At 27.9% G+C, this 16,688-nt stretch overlaps 3 protein-coding genes and 1 long non-coding RNA gene across 4 annotated transcripts; all 4 read left to right on the top strand.

The window, feature by feature from the left end:
- Window positions 1-1,435: 1,435 nt before the first annotated feature.
- LOC101266990 (protein GAMETE EXPRESSED 1) lies at window positions 1,436-6,766 on the top strand. The gene is made up of 6 exons (XM_004250412.5): window positions 1,436-2,164; window positions 4,802-5,389; window positions 5,522-5,648; window positions 5,739-5,925; window positions 6,027-6,174; window positions 6,254-6,766. Exons 1-6 carry the CDS (start codon window positions 1,665-1,667, stop codon window positions 6,528-6,530), a joined length of 1,827 nt encoding a protein of 608 aa, XP_004250460.3. The 5' UTR covers window positions 1,436-1,664; the 3' UTR covers window positions 6,531-6,766.
- A 315-nt stretch (window positions 6,767-7,081) lies between these two features.
- LOC101255353 (uncharacterized) lies at window positions 7,082-9,311 on the top strand. The gene is made up of 2 exons (XM_004249878.5): window positions 7,082-7,542; window positions 8,694-9,311. The coding sequence occupies exons 1-2, from the start codon at window positions 7,195-7,197 to the stop codon at window positions 9,162-9,164; spliced, it is 819 nt and encodes a 272-aa protein (XP_004249926.1). The 5' UTR covers window positions 7,082-7,194; the 3' UTR covers window positions 9,165-9,311.
- A 930-nt stretch (window positions 9,312-10,241) lies between these two features.
- Window positions 10,242-11,946, top strand: LOC101255051 (uncharacterized). Its single transcript, XM_004249877.5, has 2 exons — window positions 10,242-10,695; window positions 11,400-11,946. Exons 1-2 carry the CDS (start codon window positions 10,375-10,377, stop codon window positions 11,868-11,870), a joined length of 792 nt encoding a protein of 263 aa, XP_004249925.1. The 5' UTR covers window positions 10,242-10,374; the 3' UTR covers window positions 11,871-11,946.
- A 2,958-nt stretch (window positions 11,947-14,904) lies between these two features.
- LOC138339612 (uncharacterized) lies at window positions 14,905-16,514 on the top strand. Its single transcript, XR_011212475.1, has 2 exons — window positions 14,905-15,788; window positions 16,084-16,514. It is a non-coding gene; the product is annotated as an uncharacterized lncRNA (long non-coding RNA).
- The last annotated feature ends 174 nt before the right edge of the window (window positions 16,515-16,688 follow it).

Genomic DNA, 16,688 nt, shown 5'->3' with positions numbered 1-16,688 from the left:
ATAGTATTAGAGGTGTGTGCTAAGTGATTCAAATACTATAATTATCAAAATAGAAGAAGGAACAAGGATGGAGGGAGAATTATTTAGATGAATTATGTTATTTCTTGCTGTAAATGATTATTTATAAGATGTTTGAAATGATATTCTCTTTGCTAGTTCACACAAAGAAAATTTAAAAAATGTCAAGAGATTTTCTAATTCCAAACTATATTTAATCTCATATTTGATCAAATTATTCTTTAATAGTGTACTCATATATGTATATTTTTCATTACTTCTTTCCTATGTTCTTTTTTCTTCCAAAAAAACATTAACTAAAAAAGAACATAGAAGACCATGTGTTTCCTACTATATATATATATATATATATATATATATATATATATATATATTTATGATAGTTGACATCTATTGACTATTATGTTTATGTATTTTTTTAATCAAAATCTAACGAATAACATATTTACATAACATTTTAACTTTACACTTTCTGTTTTACCATTAATGAAATAATTTATATTCACACACACCATAAGATTAGAAAAAACTTTTAAAAAACGGGTAAGAAAAAAAAAACACAATGGGTGAGTCCGGCATGAAGAACAAATGTTTTTTTTTTCTTATTTTTTGTTAAGTAAAAAATTATCACTCTAAAATTAACAACAATAACGATAGATTTAGTGAAATTTTACAAGTAAGATCTGAAAAAAATAATTTCTTTATAAAATTTTTACTACTAATTGTTTTCGAAAGTACATATGTGAATGGTCTAACAAATACTATGAGAAGTGAGGTTTGTTGAGCTATGGGCGTAGAGTTATACGGGATACAATCAGTTGGAGGATGGAAAGGACACGACGAATATACAATGCAACTTGTTTTTTTCCCCTATATTCACTAAGAAGAAAATTAATCATTTTTCTCATTTTGTTACAAAATTAACCAATCGAATATGAAAATGTTGACTTCGTTACTAACCACACTTAGAAATAATTCAAAAATATTTGTGTTTTTCTTTTCTTAAATTTTGGAAAAGAGGGAAATAAAAGGAACGGACACAACCGGTATTGAAAGGGCGCGAAATTCATAACCGTTCATCTATTTTATTTTATGATTATTATAAAACACACAGTTAATTAGTTAATAATTAATAATTAATTAGATTCATCGTCTAAGGTACTCTTTTATAATTTTAAAATAATTCAGTGATTTTCTTTTTTATTCAATTTTTTATGGTTTTATTTCCTTTTTCTCCATCTTTACCAACTCTACACAAATTTTTTACTTTTGGAAATACTTTAATCACATAAAAAACATAAAATAATCTAAACATGGAAATTTCTTGTTTTTGACGTTATGTTAAAAAAAAAAACATAACAATTCCAAATTGTTATTTTCTCATTGAAATCAGAGTCAGAATTTTTAGTTTATAAGTATTTTAGTGAATTTTTATCAGAGTCGGAGTCAGAGTTTGTGTCTCTTTCTTTTATACTTATCTCGTAATTACTTCCAACGATACTTTCTCCCCAAGTTTTGCCAAAAAACTGATTTTTTTTCAACTTTCTAGTGTATGTAATACTCAAAAATCACATTTTTTTTTACTATAAGCTTTTTAATTTTTCGTTTTTGAAATTGCAGAGTTGTTGTGTAGATTGAGTACAAAAATGGGTCGATTTCATATACAAAAGATACTGATTATGTTGTTAGTTTTGTTGTTACAAAGTTCATCATCATGGGGTTGGTTCTTTTCTACTAATAAGAACAATAACAAGAATGATTATAAACAAGAACAACATAAATTTTCAAACAACAAAGTTGTTAAATTGATGTCTGATTTCTCCATGGATGGTTTTGAGAATTCACAAAAGGGAATTGAATTAATCGAAAACGCGGAGCAAAAGATGTTGATTACAGATTCATGTTGGCAAAGAAGTTATCAGAATTTGTTTAGTGTATGTAGAAAAGCTCTGCCTGATGAAGAATTGAAATCTAGACTTTCTTGGAATTTATGTGATTGTTTTCAACAACATACTGGAAGATCACCTTTGCCTTATTGTGATGCAAAATCATCAATGACTAAATGCTTACAAAAATTGGATAATGATGTTCATAAGATTTATCTGGCTTTCTATATTGAAACCCCTGCCATTTGCCAACAATTGCAGTAAGTTTTCCCTTTTTTTGTTACGTATCGTTTCATAATGTATTGTATTGATTGGATGTTTTTGACACATGGTTAGTTTGAAGTATATTGTTTTGATGAATACAGTATTTGGATGGTCGTTATATTGTGTCATACTAGAGTTTCTAAGTATTTCTTGATCTTACATTGGTAACTTGTCTGAATGTTTTTGACATATGGTTAGTTTGAACTATATTAGTTTGATGAATACAATATTTGGATGGTCGTTATATAATGTCATACTAGAGGTCGTAATAAGTAGTTTCTTGATCTTCAATTGATAACTTGTTTGAATGTTTTTGACATATGGTTAGTTTGAAGTATATTGTTTTGATGAATACAATATTTGAATGGTCGTTATATAATGTCATACTAGAGTTCGTAAGTATTTCTTGATCTTCAATTGATAACTTGTTTGAATGTTTTTGACATATGATTAGTTTGAACTATATTGTTTTGATTAATACAATATTTGGATGGTCGTTATATAATGTCATACTAGAGGTCGTTATAAGTAGTTTCTTGATCTTCAATTGATAACTTGTTTGGATGTTTTTGACATATGGTTAGTTTGAAGTATATTGTTTTGATGAATACAATATTTGAATGGTCGTTATATAATGTCATACTAGAGTTCGTAAGTATTTCTTGATCTTCAATTGATAACTTGTTTGAATGTTTTTGACATATGATTAGTTTGAACTATATTGTTTTGATTAATACAATATTTGGATGATCGTTATATAATGTCATACTAGAGGTCGTAATAAGTAGTTTCTTGATCTTCAATTGATAACTTGTTTGAATGTTTTTGACATATGGTTAGTTTGAAGTATATTGTTTTGATGAATACAATATTTGAATGGTCGTTATATAATGTCATACTAGAGTTCGTAAGTATTTCTTGATCTTCAATTGATAACTTGTTTGAATGTTTTTGACATATGATTAGTTTGAACTATATTGTTTTGATTAATACAATATTTGGATGATCGTTATATAATGTCATACTAGAGGTCGTAATAAGTAGTTTCTTGATCTTCAATTGATAACTTGTTTGAATGTTTTTGACATATGGTTAGTTTGAAGTATATTGTTTTGATGAATACAATATTTGAATGGTCGTTATATAATGTCATACTAGAGTTCGTAAGTATTTCTTGATCTTCAATTGATAACTTGTTTGAATGTTTTTGACATATGATTAGTTTGAACTATATTGTTTTGATTAATACAATATTTGGATGGTCGTTATATAATGTCATACTAGAGGTCGTTATAAGTAGTTTCTTGATCTTCAATTGATAACTTGTTTGGATGTTTTTGACATATGGTTAGTTTGAAGTATATTGTTTTGATGAATACAATATTTGAATGGTCGTTATATAATGTCATACTAGAGTTCGTAAGTATTTCTTGATCTTCAATTGATAACTTGTTTGAATGTTTTTGACATATGATTAGTTTGAACTATATTGTTTTGATTAATACAATATTTGGATGATCGTTATATAATGTCATACTAGAGGTCGTAATAAGTAGTTTCTTGATCTTCAATTGATAACTTGTTTGAATGTTTTTGACATATGGTTAGTTTGAAGTATATTGTTTTGATGAATACAATATTTGAATGGTCGTTATATAATGTCATACTAGAGTTCGTAAGTATTTCTTGATCTTCAATTGATAACTTGTTTGAATGTTTTTGACATATGATTAGTTTGAACTATATTGTTTTGATTAATACAATATTTGGATGATCGTTATATAATGTCATACTAGAGGTCGTAATAAGTAGTTTCTTGATCTTCAATTGATAACTTGTTTGAATGTTTTTGACATATGGTTAGTTTGAAGTATATTGTTTTGATGAATACAATATTTGAATGGTCGTTATATAATGTCATACTAGAGTTCGTAAGTATTTCTTGATCTTCAATTGATAACTTGTTTGAATGTTTTTGACATATGATTAGTTTGAACTATATTGTTTTGATTAATACAATATTTGGATGGTCGTTATATAATGTCATACTAGAGGTCGTTATAAGTAGTTTCTTGATCTTCAATTGATAACTTGTTTGGATGTTTTTGACATATGGTTAGTTTGAACTATATTGTTTTGATGAATACAGTTTTTGGATGGTCGTTATATAATTTCATACTAGAGGTCGTAACTTCAAATTTTGTCTTGCTCTTTGATTATAGTATTATTTTGTTGTAGTTACTGTTCTTTTTTTCAGATTGTTTTGTGAGCGGTTTCTTCACTTCTATATTCTTTTCCGAACTGTTTTTCTATGTTTTTTCTTGAGCCGAGGGTGTATGAGAAATAACCTCTCTACCTTCTAAGATAGGGGTAAGGTCTGTGTACGCACTACCCTTTTCGAATCCCACTTGTGAGATTATACGGGGTATGTTGTTGTTGTTGTACATATTGCCACTCATCAAAAGTATGAAATATAAGCTTACAATATTATATAGAGAAGTTGGATGTATTGTAAGTTTACTACGACACCTAAACAATCGTTACATAAAATGAGACTTTTGTTGTTTACATGACGATGAATTTAACGATACTATACACTAGGTAACAACCATCCTGCATTGTAATTATTGCAGGAGAGAAGCATGGAAGCATGTAACAGAGAGGTTGGTGAATAGTTTGAAGGATTCTGCAGAATTTGCTGAGGAAAAATTAGATAACATACTAAATGTAGGGGATATGCTATTGCAAAACTCGAAACATGTTAAAGAATCATTAGCCTCGATTGATGTTCGTACTCAACAAGTAGCAGAGACGTCAAAGAACGTTGAAGGCCGGGTGAACGCTGTGTTGAGTCAGTCAGAAGTAATTTTAGAGCACTCTAAAGGGATAGCATCTTCCCAACTAGAGTTGAGCGAAGGCCAGGCGAAAATGAAGGAGAGTTTACACGAGAACATGGCGATAGTTCATGAATCGTATACTAATCTAGACCATGGGATCGATGGTTTAAGGACTAAAACGGAGGACATTGAAGACGAGATTGTGAAAGTTGGAGATGAAATGAGTTGTAGAATGGATAAATTGCAGAATAAAGCTAATGATATTGGGAATATTGCAGGCCACACTTTGAGTAAACAGAAACAACTTTTGGATGAACAATCTAAAGCTCTTGATAACCTTCAACTCCTTCATAATTTTCAGTCTCAAGCACTCGAAGAGAGCAGGTAAACATCGTCAACCATAACATCTCGTGTGGTTCTTATACCTTACTTGTTGTCGTAGGTCAACTTAACCTGATAGTGTAAGTGCATTGCTAACTGTTTCCGCGTAATGCAATATGTTTAACACTTCTACAGGGGAACTCTGAAACAATTGACTCAATTCGGACACGAGCAACAACAGGAGCTTCTTAGAAGGCAAAAACAACTACAACAAACTCATGATCATCTAGTTGAGAAATCAAAATCAATATTAGCTGCTCAGGTTTGTTAAATTCTCAAATCTCTATCATATTCTATTAAATTTCTTCTACTTTTTCAATAATTTCATCAAATTGTGATTTGTGTCAAACAGGAAAATTTTGAGTCTAAACAAGCAAGCATGTTTCTTGCTTTAGACAAACTATTCACCTTACACAATGCTATGCTTCTTGAATCAAGAGTGATCAAAGCTTTCTTGCTTTACTCGTTATCGATCTTTCTTCTCTACATGTTCACCAGCACGAAGCAGACGTATGATGTGAGACCTAGGTTATACATAGGTAAAGTATCATCACACCTTCCTTCCAACGCGAAAAAACAACTTTGTTATTTGACTCTATTGATTCTTATCATTTTTGTATCATTTCTCTGTTTGTTGTAGGATTAGTACTCACATTCTTGATTGAACTAGCTATCCTTCGATACGGATCATACGAAATGGAGAATCAAGCATTGTTTGTAAGCATAGTTAGGTCAATATATGTGTTACTAGCCTCAAGCCAACTTCTATATTCCATATGGACATACAGGTAACAAACAGAACATAACCTCAAAAGCTTTTTTGTTTTTGTTTTTTAAGCATTACAACAACATGACATTTTGTTGCAGAGATTATGAAGTGTTGAACCATAAGATGTTACAAACACTGATGGAAAAAGTTAATGGAATTCAAAAACACAAGGAGTACTTGTTATGGGAAATGGAGAACGACGATTCGGACGATGAGGTAGATTGGTCTTCATGGATTGAAGAAGAATTACCAGAAGATGTTGATAAATTGAAGGATCCTGATTTTGTATATCCTGTAGAAATTGCTGAGAATTTAGTTGGAAACAAGTCAATTACAAGGAGATACAACTTAAAAAACCATCTTTTGACATATTGAAGTTGTTAACATGATCATGAACTTAGGTTACTGGTTTGATCGGTTTGTTGTCTAGAAATATGTTTTCGATCTATCTATCGATTGAACTAGGGTTCTTTTTCTAGATTTAATGTTATATCTTATATTAATGTATATATATAGTACTAGTTATGTGTAAAACTTTGGGACTTAGACTTCATAGATGTGTTCAACACTTTTTCGATCGTTACTGGTATGATCAGTTTGTTGTTTAAAAATATGTTTTCAATCTGTTTATCGATTGAATTAGGGTTCTTGATCTACTTTTGATGTTATATCTTATACTAATGTTTATATATAGTACTAGTTATGTGTAAAACTTTGGGACCTAGACTTCGTATAAGTGTTCAAACATAGCAGAAGTTTAATGCATCGAAGAATCGTAAAAGTAGACCCTTTGTCACTTAGATCACCTATAAAATTAAGTGGCAAAATTTGTGACCACGTAGGTCTTTAATAAGACACTAACTTTTATTCCTAATATATATATATATATCCCCATTCCTTCTATTTCTCCAAATTTGTTACTCCTACTTAATTGTGTGGCTCTTAAAATTCTACTTTTTTCAACTTTTTTTTTTTTTTATATATATATACACATAATTTTATTATTATTTTTTTTACATTTTCAAGAATTGAAAAAAAAATGGTGATGTCTACATTGTGGAAATTTCTATATCCTCCACCACCATCTTTGTTTGTTACTACAATGTCTATTATAAGTGTTGTTTCATTAGCAAATGCTGGATTTTCAGAAATTAAAGGAAAGCATATGCAATATTCCAAATTTTTTGGAACAATAAAAGATGAAAATGACGAGAAGAAGAAGAAGAAAAAAAAGGCAAAAATTGAGAGTAAATTAGGGATGATTTTATTATATGGTCCTTCATTTCTTGGTGGTATTTCTTCATTTGCAATTTTTCCAAATGGTGATTTAAGGTTTGTTTTGGTTTGTTCTGCTTTATCCATACATTTCTTCAAGAGACTGTTTGAGGTATTATACTAATTTTACTCTTCAATTAGTGTTTTTTTAATACTGGTACGATTGTTTGGTACAGTATATAAAAATAGTATACTGATAATATCAAATTTACTTTTATTCATTGTTTGATTTGATTTATTTTAAGGCTAGTTATATCTTTTAGACATGTTTGTCTATGCATTAATAATATTGGTATTACTAATATCATGAATTATTATGTATCAGTTATACTTACTACACTTTATAACACTGAATATGATGTATAATTAATGTATATTAGTTATACTACTTCAGATGATCATTGTTCTATTTTCATACATTCAAATCTATACAAGATTAAATTTAGCTTTAGAGAAATGGTATTAAAACGGGCGGATCAGCTCGTATGAATGGTTGCATGTACATCAGTTAACTTCGAAAAAAATCAAATAACGTGTGTATATACTTTGAGAAATTGATAAAAATTATAATATAATTGACTGTGCATTCATGAGGAGCGTAGGAATGTTATTGTAGTACAGATAAAACCTAGAAAAACTATCCGTGAGACTTGAATTCAAATTCAACTTAAACTGCACCCGAAGTCTTCAAATTCTAGTTTCATCTCTCTATATTAAACCCTAAAAATCAACCCTATGTGGACACAATTCAAACTAGGCCAATATTGTGAATCATAAATGTGGTCCTAATTTCAGACTATTTTATGACTCAAAAACAATTTATGGTCCACCACTATGTAGTTTGGTACTTGTGAATAGATGTGTCCTTTTAAACACCATCAAAGATTGTAGTGGAAAGTAGGTATTTTGAACTAATTCAAAATTTAAATTTTATATGTTTAATTTTTTAAATTTATTGTATTTTTTAAAATAAAATTATGAATTAATGTCTATTATTTGTTATAATTTTTGCGTAATTTACAAATAAATTTATTTTTCCTATTGAATTTAATATTGATACTCTACATTTGCTTATGTAATTACTTCTTCATTGTTAGCCAGAAGCTTCAAGCTATATTGTTTAGATTCTTTTAAATTGCTTTTGAGTGTGTATAGATCAAATTCTTTAAAAAAGTAATGCATTTTTAAAGATTCGACAATATTTGTTATGATAACGTACTTTCTTGAACAAATCCTAATTCTTTTGCTTTGTTGATATACTAGGTCCTATTTGTTCACAAATATAGTGGTTCAATGGATGTTGAAGATGCAATTGCAATATCATTAAGTTATTTCCTCTCCACAATCACCATGATTTATTGTCAACACCTTTCTCAAGATTTGCTAGAGCCATCCATTGATCTCAAGTATGGTGGATACATAATATTTTTGGTTGGTATAATTGGCAACTTTTACCATCATATTTTGCTATCTAAATTGAGAACAAAAGGTGAAAAGGAGTACAAAATTCCTCAAGGTGGCCTATTTGATTTTGCAATATGCCCACATTATCTCTTTGAGATTCTTATATTTGTAGGAATTTCATGCACTTCTCAAACATTATATGCAATTTCATTCACTTTGGGAACTACTTTTTACTTGATGGGAAGGAGCACTGCTACAAGAAGATGGTACCAATCAAAGTTTGATGATTTTCCAAAGGATATTAAAGCACTTATTCCCTACATATTTTAGGTTACTTTGTTGAACAAGTATTATAAGTTATGTGTTGTTTATGTAGATCCTTTAAAATATGTTTAATCTTAACGAAAAGTGAATCGGTTTTGTAAGGGGTACATACTTATATTTGTCTTCAATATACTTGTTCTGAGCTTAACATAACACTGTGAAGATTCTGAATCGTAATAAAAATGAATCACTCTAAAGATGCAACCTAAGGGGGGGTGGGGGTGATATTATCGAGAGATTTAACCATTCAAAGGTGTGGTAAAGTTATAAATGAAGTGAAAAAGAATTACAAGTTGAATGTATGAATCTTAATAATTAAGATTTCGATCATACTTGATGAGTATGAATAGATTTGAATAATTATAATTCATATTAAAATCTTCATATCCTTAAGGTGTTTATTTAAAGATACCTACAAAAATTGTAGTGTTTAAAGATATCTACAAAATTTGTAGTTCATCAGTTTCATTCGTTCATTGTTACTGTCTTCATCCACCTTTATCAATTGTGTGCCGCCTAACACCACCACCACCACCGTTCGATCACTCTAATCTTTTTTCATAATCCCTAGCCACCACTTACAACCATTATCGCTAATTACAATTACTATAACTATCATCAATCACCATATTATATATCGCTAATCAGTGTTATTATTCACTACTATTAATAAATTTCACTATCGTTCACCATAATTATAAATTATTACAAACACCGATTACTATCACCGTCAACCACAAACCACTAGCTACTACCAACATCCAACTATTAGTCAACATCATCCCTAATTAACAATATAACCATTATTAATAGCCATCATTATCACTAATCACCATAGAAATTTCAAAAAAATTTATTGATAAATAGTACATATTAATTTAAATGATTGATAGATATGAATCGTGGCAAATAAATAACTACAATTTTGATTATTTTTTTCCATCCTCATTTTTAGTTTTGGCCTTTTCTTATCAATATTATATTCATGAATAATTGAAAAATATTTACCAAAAAAAAATATTTCTATTTATATTTTTGGTTTGTAGGTGTAGTATAGTGTTTCATATTTTCTTCTTATTATTATAGCCAGCCAGTTGTAAGATGCTATTGTTCTAAACACTTTAGTCCTCAAATATTTTTATTTTGTCCTTTTCTACCCCTAATCCAATAAAAATCAATCCACACACATCCTAAACAATAAACAAAGAAATCAATTATGGCACAAATATTTAGAGAAATATTATTTCAAGAACCAAATTCAATCTTTATCAAAGTTATGATAATGATAAATTTAATATTTTCAGCAATATTGGGTTATTCAGAAGGCTCAGGCAAACAAAATCTTGAATATTCAAAGTTTTGGAATTTGAAATCTCAAGAAAAAATTAAAATCCCAAGCAAAATTGGGATGATTATTGCTTATACTCCTAGTTTAATTACATGTTTAAGCTTCTTTTGGATATTTCCAAATAGCGGAATCAGATTTTTCATGCTTAATTTCGCTATTACCATTCATTTTTTCAAAAGACTCCTTGAGGTAATTAATCATCTTACCCCTTTTTTTTCCAGTTTATCTTATATGCATCGATACGATGAAAAAGGGAAAGATTTATAATTATGAAAATAAAATAGATTATATATTACAGTCTAATTTTTTGGATTATTTAGTTTATATGAAAAAAAAGTTTACTATGAAAGTTTTTTCTACTCCTTGCTAAAGAGGGTGTCAATTTTAGGTCTCGAATCCGATATATTTAGTTAAAGATGTAAAAATTGTAACCATAATACCAATTCACCACACTTTGTAATGGTGATTAAACTTGTTAAATATGACTTGTGAAAGGACTAAAAATAAAATAGACTAAAATACAGTGACAAAATGTGCAAACCAATTCTTTCATTTATTTATTTGTTTGTTTATTTCAGAGATAATGAAAAACATATTTAAATAGTTATTTTTTTTGGTTAGTTTCATATTTTAATAATTTGTTGTTTTATGTACGTATCTAAATTATTACTTTTTCTTATATCAAAATATAGTTCGATATTGAGTTGGTCAAATATTTATTCTAAATTGATGACTGACATGTATAGGCTAAGGTATATTTTAATACAAAAAGAGTGATAATTGAAATATGAAACTTGCAAAAAAGACGATAGTTTAAGTAGGTAAATAGAAAAATTACTGTCTAAAGACTAGCAATTAAGCATCAATTAACACACAATTTACACATTTTGCAGGTTTTGTTTGTGCACAAATATAGTGGTTCCATGGCTATGAAATCTGCAATTACTATTTCCTCAAGCTATTTTATAGCCTTTTCAAGCATAATATATATTCAACACTTGACCAAAGGATCAATAGAGCCAATAATTGACTTGAAGTATTCTGGATTTATTGTATTTTTAGTGGGAATTATTGGCAATTTTTATCACCATTTTATCCTTTCTAAAATAAGAAAAAAAAGTGAAAGTGGATATAAAATTCCTAAAGGTGGCCTTTTTAACTTAGTTATATGTCCACATTACTTCTTTGAAATTGTCACATTTTTTGGTTTTTCTCTTATTAGCCAAACTTTGTTTTCATTTTCTTCTACCATAGGGACATTATTTTATTTGATGGGAAGGAGTTATGCTACTAGGAAATGGTACATTTCCAAATTTGAAGATTTTCCTAGAAATGTTAAGGCTTTAATACCTTTTGTATTTTAAATAAATTTATGAGTATAATTTAGAATTGTTATGAGCCTATTAATATTGTTTAAATACAGGTCGAGTTTACTGTTTACTTTTTTTTTTTTAGTTTATATATATGGATTATACATGATTATACACATGTTATATAATTTTAATCTAAGTGGTTAGTGATTGAATATTTATATTGATATATAATATATAGATATACATTTTAACGTGATCTCGCAACTGATCGACAATTAAACAATTCAACTTTGAGAATGTATATCTAAACATCTTAACTTGTCCTTACTGTATCTCGTGGAAACCCGATGTTGACGCGATACATAAATTTTAGAGGTACATAAATGATTATTTTGTAAGTAAAAGTGTTCAACCAACACATAAAAAACGAGTTAAGATATCTATATGTGTATCTATAAAATTAAATTGTTCAGTTGAGGACAAGTTAAAATATTTATTTGAGCTCAATTCTAATACATAATACATTAAGTAATCTTAAATGACTATCCAAGTGAATATTAACTAATTATTTAATTTACTTATTAAAATTAGTTACTAATTTATATTATTGGAATGTTTCAAGTTTATATACATATGGAATACTTCGTAAGGTTTTCAATTGTTTTGATTATACTTTTCTTCCTCTTCCTTTGGAATGATTCAAAATATATTTCTACATCAAAGAGAAAAGGAAATAAAGATATTTAATTTTGCATGTGTTTGCAGATAAAAGTCAGAAATTTGTTTTATTTTTCTTTCATAAATTCTGATTAATATAAGGTACTTGATTAATGAGGAATTTTCACAAATAATCGCTATGAAAAACTTAATTATGCTCTATAGATATAGTTTGTATATTTACGCGAGCTACTTCATTTATATAATTCGTCGATTTGTATAATTCACAGGTGCGGATACATTTCTGTAACTCAATTATTTTTGTATAAGTTCGACTAACAAATTTATACGATCACAGACATCACAAGTGTAAATAGTTATAAAAATTTTATATTATACAAAAATTATACAAATTATATTATATAAATTCTGAATTATACAAACACGTGAATAATACAAAACTAAAAAGTCGCGCCACATAATTATAGATTAAATTAAGCAGGTCGCGAATTTTAATTAGGGAAAACTATAACTATGTTAATTAAATAACTAATATATGTATACTTATACGTGTAATTTTTCCTTAATTAAATCAAAATAGGACAAGTTATAGATTAAGTAATTCAATTAAAATGCAAGTAGCATAAAATAATAGTTTTATTAATTAAAATTAATAAATTGCTCCTATGTTGATGATGTACTATGAATTCGTATGAAAAAATTATTTTATGGGTTTAGCTCAATACCTAGAAAATTGGATGACGAGTCACTTAGCAAGCAGTTGACATTCTTTGTTTTATTTCGTGCGTTTTAATTTATTTGTTTTATTCTTATTTAATCTATTTAAAAAATTATATCTTTTTTTACAACTCTTTAATTTCGATTTTCTATACATATTTAAGATCATAAGATTAAAATTACGAAAATTATCTTTATTTTCTTAAATTTTGTGTCAAATCGAACCAGAACAAATAAATTGAAACGAAGAGATTTAGAGGGTGGGGGGATAAAAGAAGGGTTCAGCCTAACTCATATATATATATATTATATATAATATATAATGAATTAGAGAGGTAATTTAAGGTGTATATAGACTATAGTATGGATGGCAAAATAATACTATATTGTGTTAGTACTCTTCTTTTATTGGTATCGATAGGAATATCAATTTGCTTCTATGTTAGGGACAAGCCAGATAACCAGAGCCTTTTTCCAAATTCTACTCACCAAGCCACTCATGGTGATGCCGTATTGGCACCACCAGCTAATGGTGGTGGTGTCCCATCGGCACCACCATATGTGGCGGGGATATAACAGTGATCGATCCAACGATCCGACGCCATAACAAGATCGTGTGGTGTGTAGTGTGCATATATTATTCCCTATTGAGTGATTGTCATACATTTGTTGTATTGTAAGTGTGTCTTTTAATTTAGCTTCAATTAGCATTTATGCCCTAATTTAGATACGCACAAGTAGGTACTTAAACTATCTAAAAGTTAAACGAGTAGACACTTGTGTCATATGTGACATTCTACGTGGCAGTTATGCGTTCTACATGACATTCTACGTGTATTATGCTACATATGACTTGTGTGTCTGATTGTTTAACTTTTGGATAGTATAAGTGTTTACTTGTATACAGCCGAAGTTAAAGAACATAGATAGTAATTGATCTAAGTTAAACGATACGTTTATATATTATACTCGTAGTATAATTGTTATTGTTTGTGATGAAGTGTTTGTACTACCAGTAATTAGATTAAAAAAATCAGAATGTAAAGTATTGAATGAACTCAAAAAGATTGTAATTTATCATGTATATATTTTTCAATTATTTTTTGTATTTGTGAATTTTATATATATATATATATATATATATATATATATATATATATATTGCTCGATATTTAAGTATCAATATTGTCATCACTATAACAAATAAAAAGAATTTGTGATAACTATTTATGTATCGTAATAAAATAAAATAATCTTTACATTATATTTAGCAATAATAATAAATATGATATTTATAACCATTATGAACATCCATATTAAATATTTTTTCATATATTAAGATAAAAGAAAAATTATTAGTAAAATCTATCAATTGTTAAAATATTTATTACACATAAGCTTTTGGAGCTATTAAGATCGCTTGCCTTTTTACCATTTGGTTAGAGCATGTGACTCAAATTGATTAGTCGTTTAAAGTCAAATTTAAATGTAGACGATAAATTTTAATAATATTTTTTTATGAAATTTGTCATAGTTAATTCATTTAATTTTTTTAGGGACACAATATTAAAATTCCTTTTAAGTCGATTATATGAATTTTTACTATTCATTTTGATCTATTTAAGCTTGACTTGTGATGCATTATTTGCTACAAGAGTTACTTTCTATAATTTATGGGTTAATAGGACTCTAGAAACGCGTGAATATGTAGTTGGAAATTCAGACCATACATCAAGGGAGCTTTTGGTAATTTTATTCATATATAATAATTGGATTGCTATGGGCTTATAGATCTACTAATTTAGTGTACCTATGTTATCACATCAATATAAAATTTGCATCCTATTAAATTTCTCCTCAAATTTTAAATCTTGAATTACTTACTTGTGACTTGAATTTCAAATTTCACCATGAAGCACTCATCGGCTGAGATATATCTATGCTTACATGTTCGATAAAATTTAGTAATTTTGATTTTAAATTTTATATTTATATAAAAAAAAATTACTTACCATACAAAATTATTTACGTAGAACTCAACAAACTGTCTTTTCTAAAATCAAATTATAAATTTAAAATTTTGACTTCGTTTTTAAACGCCTCATGAGTTTGTTTTATATAAATGTGCATATATATATATATATGTGAAATTAACCCTTCAATAACTCAAAAGTCAAGTAGCAAATCGTTGACAATTTGTGACATGAATTCTTCAAATGCTCCCCAAAAAAAAAGGAAAAAAATATTATAAACTAACTAATTAGCTATAAAACAAAGAAAGTTTAAAGACAATTTAAAGTTGATAATTATTGTAAGAGCTATAGAAGAAATGGATGTTCGTACAATATTATATTTAATTATTACTTTGCTTCTTTTGATATCGATTTCAATATCTCTTTGCTTTTGCATACGCAAGAAGCCAGATAATCAAAACCTTTTTTCAGATTCGAACCCTAATCAACACGATCATAGTGGTGGCCCCACTAGAGTGACGTCACCATATATCGCGGGAATATAGTTGCGGTTCGATCCACCGTAACAAGATGGTGTATGTAATTCTTTTTGAAGTTTCATGTAAGTACAATAAAATGGTCTCTTATGACGATCAAGTAAATGATCTTTAATTTCTACGATTTCTTCATCAACAATTTGTACAGGTCAAGTTCATCATTTGGTAATTATGATATAATTTTGTTGTAGTTTAATTTCTTGTAGGTATTGTTTGTAATGTTTGGTAATATTATGTATGGAACATGAGAGTTTAGACAGATTCAGAATGTAAAGTAACTTTATATGATTATATGAAATTCAATGAAAGAAGAAATACCACATATGATAATATGTTAATTATCGTTTTTGTACTCAAAAGTAGCAGAACAAGAACAACAACGACGATAAAAAAGAAAAAGACGAAGAAGAAGACGATCAGATCAAGTTCAAGTTCAAATTCAAATACATCGTCTGCTTCAACTGAAAGAAGCACAATAGATTCAAATCGAAAGTGAACCTTCGTTAAAGATGATGATTCTAATGAGCTCAACAAGAAGATGATGAATTGTAAAATTTTGAAGAGATCAAACAGAGGATTATAATGCTTATGAAACATGGGAAGAAATAGGAAAATAAGAGTGATATGAATCTTGAATTATTTTTTTTTGATTTTGAGATTTAAACGAGTCCATTTTTGATAGTAAGTTTGTTATTGATCTTTTAAATATTTTGAATTATCAATTATTGTGACTTATAATACTTTTTACGTAGTTTACAAATATATAAATTTCATTTTTAAAAAGTTAAAAATTTCATGTGCAAATTTCATATCAAATTTAAACTGTTTGACTTTCTCGAAATAATAAAAAGTGTCATATAAATTAAGATATATATACCTAACCACTATATTTTTTCAAGCAATTTACTTCATTCATTTTTCTATTTTTCAGTCACAAATAACCAATTCGCTTTAGATACGAAAGA

Source organism: Solanum lycopersicum, chromosome 11, assembly GCF_036512215.1.
Source record: "Solanum lycopersicum chromosome 11, SLM_r2.1".
In the NCBI taxonomy this organism is placed as follows: Eukaryota; Viridiplantae; Streptophyta; class Magnoliopsida; order Solanales; family Solanaceae; genus Solanum; species Solanum lycopersicum.
The sequence above is the reverse complement of the archived record's forward strand: the minus strand, read 5'-3'. Positions and strand labels throughout refer to the sequence as shown.

Excerpts from the sequence above, each read along its gene's own strand:
- LOC101255353 (XM_004249878.5), top strand. The coding sequence starts at position 7,195 with ATGGTGATGTCTACATTGTGGAAATTTCTATATCCTCCACCACCATCT. Across the intron at positions 7,543-8,693 it reads TCTTCAAGAGACTGTTTGAG|GTCCTATTTGTTCACAAATA; the intron begins GTATTATACTAA and ends TTGATATACTAG.
- LOC101266990 (XM_004250412.5), top strand. The coding sequence starts at position 1,665 with ATGGGTCGATTTCATATACAAAAGATACTGATTATGTTGTTAGTTTTG. Across the intron at positions 2,165-4,801 it reads GCCATTTGCCAACAATTGCA|GAGAGAAGCATGGAAGCATG; the intron begins GTAAGTTTTCCC and ends TAATTATTGCAG. Across the intron at positions 5,649-5,738 it reads AATCAATATTAGCTGCTCAG|GAAAATTTTGAGTCTAAACA; the intron begins GTTTGTTAAATT and ends TGTGTCAAACAG.
- LOC101255051 (XM_004249877.5), top strand. The coding sequence starts at position 10,375 with ATGGCACAAATATTTAGAGAAATATTATTTCAAGAACCAAATTCAATC. Across the intron at positions 10,696-11,399 it reads TTTTCAAAAGACTCCTTGAG|GTTTTGTTTGTGCACAAATA; the intron begins GTAATTAATCAT and ends CACATTTTGCAG.